The sequence below is a fragment of the Haliotis cracherodii genome, unplaced genomic scaffold (assembly GCF_022045235.1).
Source record: "Haliotis cracherodii isolate W230 unplaced genomic scaffold, xgHalCrac1.p SCAF_9, whole genome shotgun sequence".
Classification (NCBI taxonomy): domain Eukaryota; kingdom Metazoa; phylum Mollusca; class Gastropoda; order Lepetellida; family Haliotidae; genus Haliotis; species Haliotis cracherodii.
Genome location: NW_027266343.1, coordinates 58,590,279 through 58,605,821, shown reverse-complemented (window position 1 = coordinate 58,605,821; position 15,543 = coordinate 58,590,279). Strand labels below are relative to the sequence as shown.

Sequence of the window (15,543 nt, the reverse complement as noted above, 5' to 3'; positions counted from 1 at the left end):
TACAACACATGGAGTACCCGGTATATCTGTATATTACAACACATGGAGTATATCTGTATATTACAACACATGGGGTATATCTGTATATTACAACACATGGAGTACCCGGTATATCTGTATATTACAACACATGGAGTATATCTGTATATTACAACACATGGAGTACCCGGTACATCTGTATATTACAACACATGGAGTATATCTGTATATTACAACACATGGAGTACATCTGTATATTACAACACATGGAGTACCCGGTATATCTGTATATTACAACACATGGAGTATATCTGTATATTACAACACATGGAGTATATCCTGTATATTACAACACATGGAGTATATCTGTATATTACAACACATGGAGTATATCTGTATATTACAACACATGGAGTATATCTGTATATTACAACACATGGGGTATATCTGTATATTACAACACATGGAGTATATCTGTATATTACAACACATGGGGTATATCTGTATATTACAACACATGGAGTACCCAGTATATCTGTATATTACAACACATGGGGTATATCTGTATATTACAACACATGGAGTACCCAGTATATCTGTATATTACAACACATGGAGTATATCTGTATATTACAACACATGGAGTATATCTGTATATTACAACACATGGAGTATATCTGTATATTACAACACATGGGGTATATCTGTATATTACAACACATGGAGTATATCTGTATATTACAACACATGGAGTATATCTGTAAATTACAACACATTGTTGTTAACACAGAGTTTAAATTGAACTATTAGTAATTGAGACTTCTTAGAAGTGTATGAAAGAAGGGACGAGAATGGAAAAGTTTGTGTGCGTGAAACTGAGTGTTCACAAGTGGTCATGACTCTTTCCTTGTTCCATTCTGCTGCACTACTCTAGAAGACACAAAGGTTGCCCATCTCCCTCACTGATGTCAGTAAGTGATCAGGTCATTAATAAAGCATCAATGTTGGTGGAGAGCTGTAAAATGTTCGAGGATCGATGTTATTTGAAAATGTCTTAGGTACTAAAACCATTTAGCTGCTTTTGTGTTATTTTGCATTTATGTCAATTGGCATGCTTGTATTGCCATTAGTGGTCTAGACATTCTCCAATACATTGTATTTATCAACACCCTTTCAACAGGTAAAGACATACTGCTCTTGCACTTGATACACAAGAAATCCTTATATTTTACAGTAAACTACGTTTATAACGAACACTCTGACCGAAATAATGAACATCTTTTATAGTCCAGGCCATTTGTTGTATATATGCTGTATGTATCTTTGTAACGAACTACGGTTATAAGAACTAAAATTAGTGGTCCCTTTGAGTTCATTATGACCATTATTTACTGTATATGCAAAAATGCCAGCTTCCACGGACTCCTTGTCCTGGCTTAAACAATGGGGTCATTTGACATTCTTGTGTCGTCATTAGTGGTCTGGACATTCTCCTATATTTATTAACCTATTATACCCTTCCTTGAATAGGGACACAGAATCCAACAGTTAGACACGTCCTTACAGTGAATAAAGTAAAATTTGTTTACAGAACCATTATAGAATAATATTCCATTTTGGAAGACAAAGCCATTTGTGACGTCTTTTACTGACGTAATCAGTTCAATGTTGTAATGTGGTGCTGTGTGTGTTGCAGGACATGTTCAAGGACTCCATGTTGGTGATGGTGCAGGTGGTGGTGGTGATGTTGTTGTTCAGCTTCATCCTCAAGACCCATCTTCCCTCCCGCGTCATCGAAACCGTTCGTCACACCAGGCACTCATCAATTCTCGTGTCCTTCCTTGGGCTGATCGGGGTCTCCATGTTGATCTACTCGGGGCTGTGGGCTTGGAGCATCTCGTAAACGAGTGGAAAACGACATTCACGAATCATGTCATTCCGGATCTTCTCGTAAGGAATGGAAAGAGACAAGTGTTGCGAATCATCTGCCTTGATGTTCTTCACATGAAACCAGCATGTCACGCGGGTCGCCGTTTATCCCTCAAATAGGGGATATAAGTGTATATCATATGAGCCAGTGTGTGATATGGCATCCTATTTAACGCACTGTGATACATTTGTGTTGTGTTATTTCCATCACCACGTCATGATGGATGGATGTGTGCTGTGTTGCTGCAAAAGGGAGACAAGTTTATCAAACGCCATGTTGTAAAAATTCAAACTGATCTCAATATTAACAATGCCATTGCTTATCAGAATGATGTCATCTCACGTCAAAGTAATATGGTTGGGCTTTTGTTGATATTTTGATGTAAACATTTACAAAAAGGGCATTAGTGAATGGTCTTTCCGTCGTGATGTTACCAAGTAATGACAAGAGACGATTCTGAAACTCTTGTGTTGGCGTGACTCCAGGCGTCTTTATATCACATTATGTTTTTATTCATTTAATAAAAATACAAACTGATACAGCGAAGAGTACACTGAGCATAACTGCAGAGTTTGAGATCATACTTGAAACTTGCGAGATGTTATTTTCATGACAGGAGTCAGCTATGTCAGAGATCCACTGTGAGAATTCTGTAAGGACCCTTTGTGTTTGAAAGGGAAGAGCTTGGAGTTTGGTTTCAAGATGAAAAAAAGAACTATTTATACTGCAAACCCTCCAATTGTCCATCTTATTTTGCAAAAGTTTCAGTTGAAACATGTTCGGAAGGAAAAAAGCTGTATGCATTGACCTTGTGCCTGAAGTGTCTGATGATTGCTACATACACACAGGGCCCAGTGGTAAAACGTTTGCTCATCACGCCGAAGGCCTAGGTTCCATTCCCCACATGGGTACAGTGTGTGTAGCCCATCTCTGGTGTCTCCCAGAAAGAAAGAACATCCAACGTGAAGAAGAGCCACTTCTACAGGACATGCCACATTGGCACCAAAAGTGTCTGAAGTGCCATTCTTAACAATCCAAATATTTATTTTTATACAACTGTATATGTGTTTTCCGTTAGTGCCTGGAGTTCCAATGTTTCCGTTACTGACTGGAGTTCCAATGTTTCCATTAGTGCCTGGAGTTCCAATGCTTGCCGTACAAAGGGTGTTGAAGGGTTGCGATCCTCGACCTATTAGGTAACGGTCGGCTGATGTGTCATCCGATCATTGTGAAATCGGAATTCGAACCCAGAATATGTCCTGATAATGATTCTTTGTTTGTCTGCACGATGTCTGTGTTCGTGGGTTTCACGTCTCAAGATCTGGGGTCCGTTCAATAAAGCGATAGTAGTGCTATGATGATCGTAACTCCCATACTTTAACGTGGACTTATGACTGTCATAGCACTATGATTGCTTTGTGGATCGAGGGTCCTGCATCACTTAAGGCTTTTCTACCACATGAAGCGGACACAACGGATACAGCGGTGATGACCCAAATCACGTGACCACGCACTGTTGTACAACGTACGAATGAGGCACAGCTGTTGGTTTGGTCTTCCACGGAACAGTCGGAAGCCATTATGACCGCCATCTTGAATGTCACAGTGGAAACATTAATTTGTTGTTTATAGTCGCACTTGCTGAAACGTGGTGTTAGAAAAAAAATTATGTAATTGTGCATTGACATTTCATTGTTAAATGAAGTGCATATTTTATGTGTATAGCATTGGGACTTATGTGCAGTTTGATCATTTTATTTCAGATTTATTATATGGTGTTATTGGTTTATCTTCTAGTGGTGTGTTGCAATTCGTACTCATGAATCAACCCGGAAGTGATTTGCCTGAAAACATTTCACTAATACAATACATTGTCCCCAAGTGGCTCCAGTGGTGTTATAGGTCAACGGTGTTCAGGTTTTACATCAATCTTGGAGTCACTCTTTGACACGTTATGGACAGGGGTGTCACACTTGGACACCGTTTAGGGACCAGATTGTCACACTTGGACACCGGTTAGGAACTGAAGCATCACAGTAAGCTAACTAACCAATAATTATCTACAGTCCATATTCTCTGTGTGCACAAACTGAATGATGTCTCAAGAGACACAACTCATGTTCAGGGTGTGGTCAAACATCTAGCTGGTCTACACAGAGGCTGGTCAAACATCTAGCTGGTCTACATAGAGACTGGTCAAACATCTAGCTGGTCTACACAGAGGCTGGTCAAACATCAAGTTGGTCTACACAGAGATCCCAGGTTATTCTTTTTAACAGTTAACTACCTCCATCTTGTCATTGGGTATTTTGGGGTTATATTTGAGTCAATGAGCAGATGTTTCAAATGAATATAACATGAATATTTTTTATCTGGAATAATTGGGCATTACAGACTACATTGGAGTTGCAGCAAATATTCTTTTAGATCTAATGAAATATTTTAGGTAAAAAGAGAGAGCGGAGGCTGTGATATCTGCTGTAGTCGGATGCATGATTTTGCCTGCAAAGGTTGTGTTAGCTGGTTCGCTATTGTCTGTTAAAATATTTGCATTTTGTTTTCATTCGTTTGCTGCAGCATTGAACAGAATCGTTCAAGTTCCTTGACGTTATCGCTAGAAAGTTCTTAGAGGCGAGACAGACCTCACTAAGTCATTGTTTTCATGCTACAGTGTGTTTAATCAGTCAATACATTGTATTTATGAAATGCCCACAGTAAATACTTGTAACAAATTGACTGATAAATATGTCCATTTATTTAACAGATGGACTAAAATAGTTCAAGAGGGCTTTAAAACATCACAACAGATTCTAGGGAGGAGGGGGGGGAGCAAATATTTGTACAAGTATCACTTGTCCCCAACTTGTATTTTCATGATTCAAATAAAACTGTTTTCTATGAAAAATCCAAGGGGGGCAACTGCTGTGTTCGCAAAAAGGTGGGCGTATCCTGCCCCATTGTTGGCACCCATCACAAACACATGCACAGTCAGGTCAATTGTATACCTGAATAAACTTGGCATAATTTTTGGATATTAGTGGACATTCAACAAAAGAGCTGACAGTCCTCCGAGTGCGGACACTCAGGGTTGATCATCAATCATTGGCTGTGGTTGAAACTTATAAGTAGTTACCTACATTTATTTTCTTTGTATGGTGGGTTTAATATTCATCATCAATATCAGGGTCTTTATAGCATCAATAATACAGATCAATACGTTCCTATTGTTGTATGAACATTATCTTCCCCTTGAAAGCCTAGACTTGCCATGGTTCCTGCCACCCCCGAGTCAAAGAACTAGACTGGCAAATTGGCAGTCCCAGCTAGTGTCATTCAGAAACATTTTGCTTGTCTGCCAAATGAAATTTAAACACATGGCAATCAAGTAGTTAAGTGTTTCATTACCTGCACAAACAGATTGTCTAAGATGTGCACACACAAACCAAAAGTTACAAAGTGTAGAGTAGTCTCTCTTAAATCATTTCTCATTTCGCTACAGAAGAATACAGTATGATAGTGTTGTACTTGAACTCATCAGAGACACGTAAGCTGGTATGTTCTCGAGACACAGGGAAACGTGTTCAGAAATGAGGAAGTTGTTGTGATTTACCTCTGGAGTCAAGTACATTTATGCATTACTCAGTCATAGTTATGATATGATCCGTCCTCGTACTGATTCTAATAACACCGTGACCGTCATGATCACGGCACATCTTGCAATAACAGACACATGATAATGCAATTCTGTTTTACTTATTCATTTGATGTTTTTGCATGTGGCTAATTATAAATGTCTTGCATGCAATCGTCATTAATTGGTAAAACAAATTCATTTTTTATCATTTATTTATTCAGATTCTAAGGTATGACCCTCCATTTTGTCCTACATACTATTTGTTGTACAGTTTAAAACAACTTTGGAATGCAGTTATCCCAATGCTGATATGTCAGAGACCAGTTCCAAAGTTGATGTCAGTTGAAAATCTTAATTCCTGAACTTTAGGGATGGGGGGTAAATGACCCTGCAAGTTTTCCATGCAACAAAATCAACTTTCCTGATTTCTCAGTGTTTCATATAGTAACTAAACTAAACCGATCTTATTTTCATTCATGTGCTGTTGTAGTTGTCACAAATACATCCAGTTTTCCACAAGATCTACAGTCTCCAGCAATAGTGGGAAGTCCATCTCGAGCAGCGTGTCATATAGAATGGCAGATTTGATCTATAAAAACCCTACGAATGGTTTTCAACACATAGTCATGGGCGGATACAGAGGGTGTGTGTGCACCCCCGTTTTTATTTCGAAAAAAATCTTTATTTCTGTATAAATTACCACCAAAGACAATAAATAGATCTTAATTGTTGCCCCCCCCCCTTTTAAAAAAAGCTGTATCCGCCCATGCATAGTAAATCAACTTCAGTCAATAAACGTTCGTAATGCTGGGGAAAACACAAGAATGATTGACAAAAGAGGACACAAAACTCCGGACTTCAACATTTCCTAAGTTTAGTTTTTTGTAGGGGTTGGGGGTGTGCCTATAAATGTTTAGCTGCCCTCCATGTCAGAATGACGAGATCTCACGGGATTGGAACAGCTGTTGTCTATCGATTTTGAATTTGTTTGAATTCTTTTACAAAGTCATATTAAAACATGTTGGTAAGATAAATTTGTTGTAGCAGGATGTCTCGGGGTACATGGGGTTTTCTGCGTCCCTCGTTAGGTTTCATACCGCTCGCCCCCTGCTCATGGTACTTCATGTACCCCTCGTGACCCTGCTACAACTTACAAAGGAATTAAGTTTTGGAACCGACATGGAACCTTAGAGCTGGTCCCTATTTTGATGGAATAGTCCGAAACATTGGATATACAACAGTTTTGCTGTCTACTTCTTCATATACATATATACAGAGGGTAATATAGTACAATAACAACCATTATGTCAATTATATTGTCAATCATCATGTCAATCGCAATGGCAACTATTAGGCCAATTACAATGCCAATCATTATGTCAATCACAATGGCAACCATTATGTCAATCGCAATGCCAATCATTATGTCAATCACAATTGTGGCACACATAAATAATAAATGCACTTATGACAAACGGAGATAAACCTCTATTTTTATTGTTAGTTGTACAGATTTATTACAAGCCAATTAGCATTTTGGGTGAATAGAAAATAAAGGGAAAAAAAATCACCTAGTGCAGCTCAGCCCTTGCTTGTGTTAGTTATTTGTGGATGTGGACATTGACGGTCCTCAGTAGATCCTTCAGTTGAAACTGGCACGTTTATAACAAGACCAAAATGACCTGGAACTGTCCCCCGTCTCCCCCGTCTTCTCGTCTCCTCCCTCAAGTACCCTCATCTCTCACACCTCTTCTCATACTGTCTTTGGTTGAGTCCCGTCCGGGATACCAACCCACACTGCCCGAGTGAGGCACCTAATCGCCAGCACACAAAGTCAGCGATCTAACCCACACTGCGCGAGTGAAGCAACTTATTGCCAGCACACATAGTCACTGATCTAAGCCACACTGCCAGAGTGAGGCACCTAATCACCAGCACACATAGTCACTGATCTAAGCCACACTGCCAGAGTGAGGCACCTAATCGCCAGCACACAAAGTCAGCGATCTAACCCACACTGCGCGAGTGAAGCAACTTATTGCCAGCACACATAGTCACTGATCTAAGCCACACTGCCAGAGTGAGGCACCTAATCACCAGCACACATAGTCACTGATCTAAGCCACACTGCCCGAGTGAGGCACCTAATCGCCAGCACACAAAGTCAGCGATCTAACCCACACTGCGCGAGTGAAGCAACTTATTGCCAGCACACATAGTCACTGATCTAAGCCACACTGCCAGAGTGAGGCACCTAATCACCAGCACACATAGTCACTGATCTAAGCCACACTGCCCGAGTGAGGCACCTAATCGCCAGCACACAAAGTCAGCGATCTAACCCACACTGCGCGAGTGAAGCAACTTATTGCCAGCACACATAGTCACTGATCTAAGCCACACTGCCAGAGTGAGGCACCTAATCGCCAGCACACATAGTCACTGATCTAAGCCACACTGCCAGAGTGAGGCACCTAATCGCCAGCACAAATAGTCACTGATCTAAGCCACACTGCCCGAGTGAAGCAACTTATTGCCAGCACACACAGTCACTGATCTAAGCCACACTGCCAGAGTGAGGCACCTAATAGCCAGCACACATAGTCACTGATCTAACCCACACTGCCCGAGTGAAGCAACTTATTGCCAGCACACATAGTCACTGATCTAAGCCACACTGCCAGAGTGAGGCACCTAATCGCCAGCACAAATAGTCACTGATCTAAGCCACACTGCCCGAGTGAAGCAACTTATTGCCAGCACACATAGTCACTGATCTAAGCCACACTGCCAGAGTGAGGCACCTAATCGCCAGCACACATAGTCACTGATCTAACCCACACTGCCAGAGTGAGGCACCTAATCGCCAGCACACACGGTCACTGATCTAAGCCACACTGCCCGAGTGAAGCAACTTATTGCCAGCACACACAGTCACTGATCTAAGCCACACTGCCAGAGTGAGGCACCTAATAGCCAGCACACATAGTCACTGATCTAACACACACACTGCGCGAGTGAGGCACCTAGTCGCCAGCACACAAAGTCACGGATCTAACTCACACTGCCAGAGTGAGGCACCTAATCGCCAGCACACATAGTCACTGATCTAACCCACACTGCCAGAGTGAGGCATCTAATCGCCAGCACACACGGTCACTGATCTAACCCACACTGCCCGAGTGAAGCAACTTATTGCCAGCACACACAGTCACTGATCTAAGCCACACTGCCAGAGTGAGGCACCTAATCGCCAGCACACATAGTCACTGATCTAACACACACACTGCGCGAGTGAGGCACCTAATCGCCAGCACACAAAGTCACGGATCTAACCCACACTGCCCGAGTCAGGCACCTAATCGCCAGCACACGCCAGTATGCAATCTAGACTACCAGTTGTCAGACATTCATTTTTGTGAAAGCCTCGATGGCTGAGTGGGTAGATCGTTGACTTTGTGTGCTGGCAATTGGGTGAATCCCAGACGGGACTCAACCCCAAAAAGTACGAGAATCTGTACTTTACAAAAGAAAGTGTTATCCCAGATAAAACATTTGTTAAACATAGCTGGTTTTGCACGACTACAGTTCAACTTGCCACAACTGCCAAATGTCCGAGCTTGTACTTGCTTTGTGGAATGGAGTATTGGGTTGTGTCTGTGGAGTAATTCATTTCTATGTTGACAAAATTGAGTTCAACTTTGTTTTTTTAGTCTGCACTGACACTAGTGCCTTTATCATGTTAAGAAGTATAAATGTTTACAGTGCTGGGATATGTGACGTGGAAAGGGATGTACTGCAATTACTGTTTCCAAGATTATGCAAAGTGATAACTGATGCAAGTATGGGTGAAAGGAAATTCTATTGTCATTAAATTCATTTTGCTTTGTTTCGATCTTGAATTATTAATTCATTCAGGGACAACTCACTCACTCACTCACTCACAGCCAGTAATCAAGTCTGGACCAGACACACCACTGGTTGATTCTATGATTTATTCACAATGTACAACTTTGTGTCCAAAATACACCTCAACTTTGCAAAAGACTAAAATAATTATATTTCTTTACAATTTAAAAAAATTATCACCAGAATCTTGTGATTTTTTAATTCCAATTTGGGAATTTTACTAACATTTGCTCTGGACTTTAGGCAGAATACTGGCCTCTGAAAACACACCTAGATAAGCCTAGGGCGACACTTTTTTTATTTCTTGGTTTACGGATTTCAAACTCATTTCAAAAGTGAGGCAGGCCAATTAAAAAAAAAAAAAAAAAAAAGCCTCTCACATTTTTTTTACCTGAATTTTGTCCTAAAAAGTTAGGTAGGTATGAAAAAAATATCCTGTCGTAATAAAAGTAAAATAACTCAATTTTTGCAAGAACATTTTATTATATCCCTTGCACTCAGCTTGTGCAGGGATGACAACATAACAATATTCATGTCATGAGTGGAAATGCATGAAAAACGCTGCTATTTTGGCTGCAAATGCATGGGCAACGTTTAACTCTTTCAACACCAGCCAACCAGAAGATTACTGCTGTGACACCAAGTTCCCAGGGACTGTTGTGTGATAAATGAAACCAACATTTATCAATGAATTATCTGCTGAAATTAACATCTTTGCTACTACATGTTTGGCCATACACTATTTGAAAGGTCTAATTAATCCTATTGTTTATAAATATGAAAGTTATGTGTATTTCATTATTTAAATAATTCATGAACAACTAAATAAAGTTCGTTTTAAATAAATAATAATGTAAGCTAAAACATTCATAACGTATGAATAACACATACGTCCTGCCATGTCAGTATACATTAAAAAAACTTATATTGTTTCCCCGACAAAATCTGCTACAAGGTTCGTGATTAGTCAAATTTAAGCACGTGACCTAAGGCAGCTAATCAAATTACAGCAAAGATAATTTTCAGACTTTGGCGAAAGGTTTGTGTTAAATCATGTTATTCTGAACGTTTTACCATGAAATCGCGATCTATATTAAAAATATGGAACTTTATGGATGCATAGAGCTAGGTTACGAGCTGTGACAAAGATTTCTTATGCATATATTTTGGCATTAAGACATCGTGTCCGAGCCGAGAAATCCAGGCGACGAAAGCCGAGATGTCATTTGACTTACGATATGCGATCGCACGAAAAGTTGGAAATAATAACTAAGATGTCAGTTTGGCAACTTTTATAGATACATTTTTGATGATTTTATTACTTTGTAAATAAAGACTTTTCAGCCCGTGAGGACCAGTTGTCGAGGTGTGTCCGAGATTTTTTTATTTTATTTTTTATTTTCAATATAACATTGCGGGAAATAGTGTCAAGTGAATATATTTTTAATCTATAGATAAAAAATGATAAAATCAAATGGAATAGGTATTTCAGACATTGTGAAATGTGATAGATTTAATAAATGAATGATATGACAAGTAGGTTAATATAATTATAAACTATTTTGACGTGGCTTGGACGGTTTACCGTGCGGTGTGACTTGTGGCTTTGAACGGCCAACAGTGTTGAAATAGTTAAACTGGTCACCACTGCGCTTTGCGTTGACAAGCTTTGATGGTATAAAGAAGGATCCCAGCAAGAAATATCAGAGTGACTTCCCTTTGCTTTAAGCTCGACGAGGAAAAGAAATCTTTTTTTGTTTGAACTTTTTGTCGAAAAGATCGGCGGTAATAAAAAAAAGGGTAATTTTCATTTTTATTTTTTTTTAACATTTGGACTTTGAAAGAGCGGCGCATCCGTAAACCAACAAATAAAAAAAATGTCGCCTAGGGGTCCACGCTGTCCAAATATGTTTTGTTTGTTGTTTAACACCCGAGCAATTTTCCAGCAATATGACAGATTGTAAATATTAATGTCTGAACCAGACAATCCAGTGATTGAGATTGTGAGCAACAACCCTTGCCATCAGCATACGGTGACACGCCGACACCAAGCCTGCTCTAAAGTCACCTTCTTTAACCAGCATAGGTTGCTGGGACGTTACCTGGAGTCCCAACGGATCCAAGTCAATGATCCACATGAACCAAGTAGAAGAATCAACAGAACAATCGTGGAAGGAGAACTTTTATTACATAAAATAATCTCCGACTTGCTCAAACACATAGAATATACTCGCATTCAAACATAACAATAAATAGTATTTGTTGCATTAGCCTTGGAAGATGTTTCTTTCTATGCAAGTGAAAGACGAGCCCAAGATGTTTCATGTTTATTGCCGCACCCAGCAATATTCCATCTGTATGACTGCAGTCTGTAAATAATTGAGTCTGGACCAGACAATTCAGTGATTGACATCATAAGCATCGATCCACGGAATTTGGATATGATGACATACTTCAAACAAGTCAGCGAGTCTGACCAACCAATCCCTTTCGTCGCCTCTTAGGTTGCTGAAGACCAATTCTAACCAAGAAGGTTGTCTTAGGGATCATATCCCACTAAGATCAAACGCTATCACTTTTAGCTATAATAATGATAACACTATTATTCAGGGGATTATCATTCGCTCTCCTTAGCACAATTAATGGCAGATGTTTGGGTTATGCAAATGATAAATAGGTCTATCCTGCAAAATATCAAAACTATAATTCACTGAAAATGATGCTTAAATACAAATTCTAGCAGGTAAACAATGTCTTGGCAAATTGAACAAGAGTGACTGCTCAACATCAGGTCTACAATGTCCTAGAAGACTTTTAAAGAAGCACTATCTTAGTCTGGCAATCAAACATTGGTATGCCTGGAGCATGGATTATGAGAAGCTAAGGGTGAAAGTTATCTTTTCAAAGTCATTTGTAAACACTGCCCCAGTCCTGACTGCTGTCACATACAAAAGCCTCACCGATCAGGGAAATCAGGGTGCTTATCCTTGCTGCAAGGGAGGATATAAACACAGATATATCATACCGGGTCATTTAAAGGGCATTTCTCTCTGCGCCCACCAGCATTAAGGAATCAACCCGATACCACAGACGCACCCGCTTTATCCTTGCACCATTATTAATGTTGGGAATTATCTACATGTCCAAACAACACCATTGACTTTTTTTGGACATTTAACAGTTAATTAGCAATGGACAACTGGAAGCCAGGGCCTCGTTCCACAAAGTGATCTTAGCACTACGACCATCGTAAGTCAGTGTTAAAGTATGAGAGTTACGATCACCTTAACACTAAGATGGCTTTGAGGAACGGGGCCCAGGGCTTCCGAGTATCACTGATTGGTAATAGGCAAACTGGAGGCAGAATGTAAGTAAGACTGATAGGTAATAGCATTGGAAATGGCAATGGACAAGTGGAAGCCAGCTGGATAATTAGCACAGATAATTAGCTAACCTGAACTCAACTCTAGTACACTCACTCACGGTTGAGTGAGTGAGTTGGGTTCCAGTTATATCGCGGCATGTCAGCTTAATGTGGGAGGAAAGTCCGAAGTGATGCAGGTCTCAGACGTTAACCACTTCGGTGAAACCCATGAGCATGGGTATGGTGCTGACAAACCAAGAAACATAATCGGGGCGAACCAGGATTTGAACCCACAATCATTGGATTCTGGCATGCCCAAGGGACCCAACTTAGCCCCCCCAACTCACTAAGGCTGGAAACTGCAGCATAAGAAATGAGCACAGACAATAATCAAAGCAATAAGTCCCAAACACTGGGTAGATATCACCTATCAGCGCTAATTAACGGTTAACTGTTGGCTTCCCCTGTTAAGTTTCCACCCTTGTTTTCTTATTACTTTCGTTGTTATTACAGGTACATATATATGCTCTCTGCTTCATAGCATTATTTACTTGATGAAGGAGTAAGCATATACTCCGAAACGATGTGTTCCTCATAACAAAGAAATTGACATCCATAAATTCTCTTCCTAAAACTGAAATAATTTTAAAGGCTTGTCAACATTTCCAATCTTTTTAAATAACATTTGCATGTGGCGGTACAACTTGAAGGCTGTGGACATATTCATCATGGTCAATATACAACAGAATTAAACAACACACACATACATTCATCACACAACGGCCAAGGTGTCTGACACCATCTAATTTCTTTGGTCAGTATCACAAATATTTCTTCTCACACCCATAAGCACTTTCCTTCCTTATTTGGCCAACAGACATTCATTCTATCACATGTTAACACTTCGGCTACACGAAATGCGCAGTAAACAAGTGTGCACGTAAAGGAAAGTAACTGCATGTGAATCGGATCGCATTGTTATTAAGTATTTTGGAATTTATTTTACAATGGAAATAAACAAGAACCAAGACCATTTGTTTTTAAGCCGAATTGAAGCCAATAGCTTGCCAAATGCCCCACCCCCAATCAACATGATAATGTAATGGTAGCCAATATCTCTCAAATTATAACCCACATTCCAGGAGATATCATACCCACAGAGCAGCCAGTAGCTCTGTTAAATGACACCCCACATTCCTGTCTATCAACATGATACTGTAACGGTAGCCAATATCTCTCAAATTATAACACACATTCCAGGAGATATCATTCCAACATAGCAGCCAGTAGCTCTGTTAAATGACACCCCACATTCCTGTCAATACTATACCTTAAAAGCAGCCTACAGCATCCTAATAAATGCCCCCTTCTGACTTGGGTTATCCCCAGGGAGCTCATCATGTTAGCTACGGTACAAGGTTGGTCATATATTCAGACATTCAACAGACATTCATATGTGAATATTCATTCAACCATTGATCTGAAACACTCATCCTTGTTCCAATAAACAGCAATGCTGGACTTGAGACATGATGCAAGCAGCCATTTCTTGGAATACAGGCAGTTCCGGTTACATCGGTTTTGTTCCCAGAGACAAATCATAGGTTGGGAGTTACGTCCCTTTGTAAAAAATCCATTCAACAGTCAGCCCTGCTTTAAAGTCTATGATTATTCTTCCAGTTCAATGCGGAGGAAATATGGCAGTGAGCCCAAGACACTCGGGAACATCGAGCACATAGATTTCAGGTAGTTTTTCAGTCACGTAGCAGACAGTCCCTCAATGTCTGTCACCTCAACCCTCAACACAAACAATCACAATTTCATGGTACTTTCCACTTTATATATAAAAAGAAAAGAAATGGGCCCCATCACACAATGTCGAGTTCAGGAAGGCTCTCTTCCCCCGAAGAAACCTCGATGTCCCCGGAATCCATCTGCCCAATGTCCGTGAGTAAGACCCTCACCTCGCTCTCCATCTTGATGTCTCTGTATCCTCCACACTTGGACACAACCAGGGCACTGTTGTTCTGATTCATCTCCTCCCCTCCGTGCCCAGCCTCCAGACTGGACTTGTCCCGCTCCACAAGATGGGTACCATCACAATCTCCATTGTTCAATGTCAAACCTCCGTTATGTTTTGATCTCAATTCCTCACTCTTCACCCTCACGAGTGTGTCCCCACCACCTTCCGTGTCCACCATGTTGGGTTTGCCAGTATTTTCCACACAAGGAACAACACCATCACTTGGAAAACCTGTACGTGATACCTCTCGAGGTCTGGAGTCACTGTCCACACAGGTGTCTGTTTCCATGGGAACAGACAAGTCGTCTGGTTTGTGAGCAGGATCTGCTCCAGGGACATCTGTGTCCTCCTCCTCTGAGTCCTGATCCGAGGACCCGGTCTCCAGTCTCTGGACTTGCATCTTCTGCGGAGACTTCTGCTTGGTCCATGCGAACAGGCTTCTCTGTAATCAGAAATAAATGGATTTATCATCCCCAACTGGCAACCATGGGAGACACCACTTGGGTGAGATCAAGCAGTATCTCCATGAAGAGCTTGTACTCATGTGGACTAACTCTGGTCCCGTAGTGCCAGCACACTGAAATACTACTTAGCCACAGTCCTTGTTTCATCCCCTTGTTGCCAAGTGCCAGGCAGGGTAACAACAAACGTAGACACAAATTATGGATAACTTCTTCTTTATTTTACTGTAATGCTGATGTTTG

The 15,543-nt window shown here is 40.6% G+C and overlaps 2 protein-coding genes across 2 annotated transcripts in view; one reads left to right on the top strand and one right to left on the bottom strand.

Moving 5' to 3' along the window:
- LOC139452280 (beta-hexosaminidase subunit beta-like) overlaps positions 1-7,167 on the top strand; it is a 64,859-nt gene extending 57,692 nt beyond the window's left edge. Inside the window, exon 16 of the mRNA XM_071233687.1 lies at positions 1,676-7,167. Within this exon, the coding sequence (XP_071089788.1) occupies positions 1,676-1,882 (207 nt within the window). The 3' untranslated portion in view covers positions 1,883-7,167. The remainder of the gene's footprint in view (positions 1-1,675) is intronic.
- Positions 7,168-12,961: 5,794 nt separating this feature from the next.
- Positions 12,962-15,543, bottom strand: part of LOC139453318 (serine-rich adhesin for platelets-like) — an 88,936-nt gene continuing 86,354 nt past the window's right edge. The window contains exon 22 of the mRNA XM_071234985.1: positions 12,962-15,281. Within this exon, the coding sequence (XP_071091086.1) occupies positions 14,685-15,281 (597 nt within the window). The 3' untranslated portion in view covers positions 12,962-14,684. The remainder of the gene's footprint in view (positions 15,282-15,543) is intronic.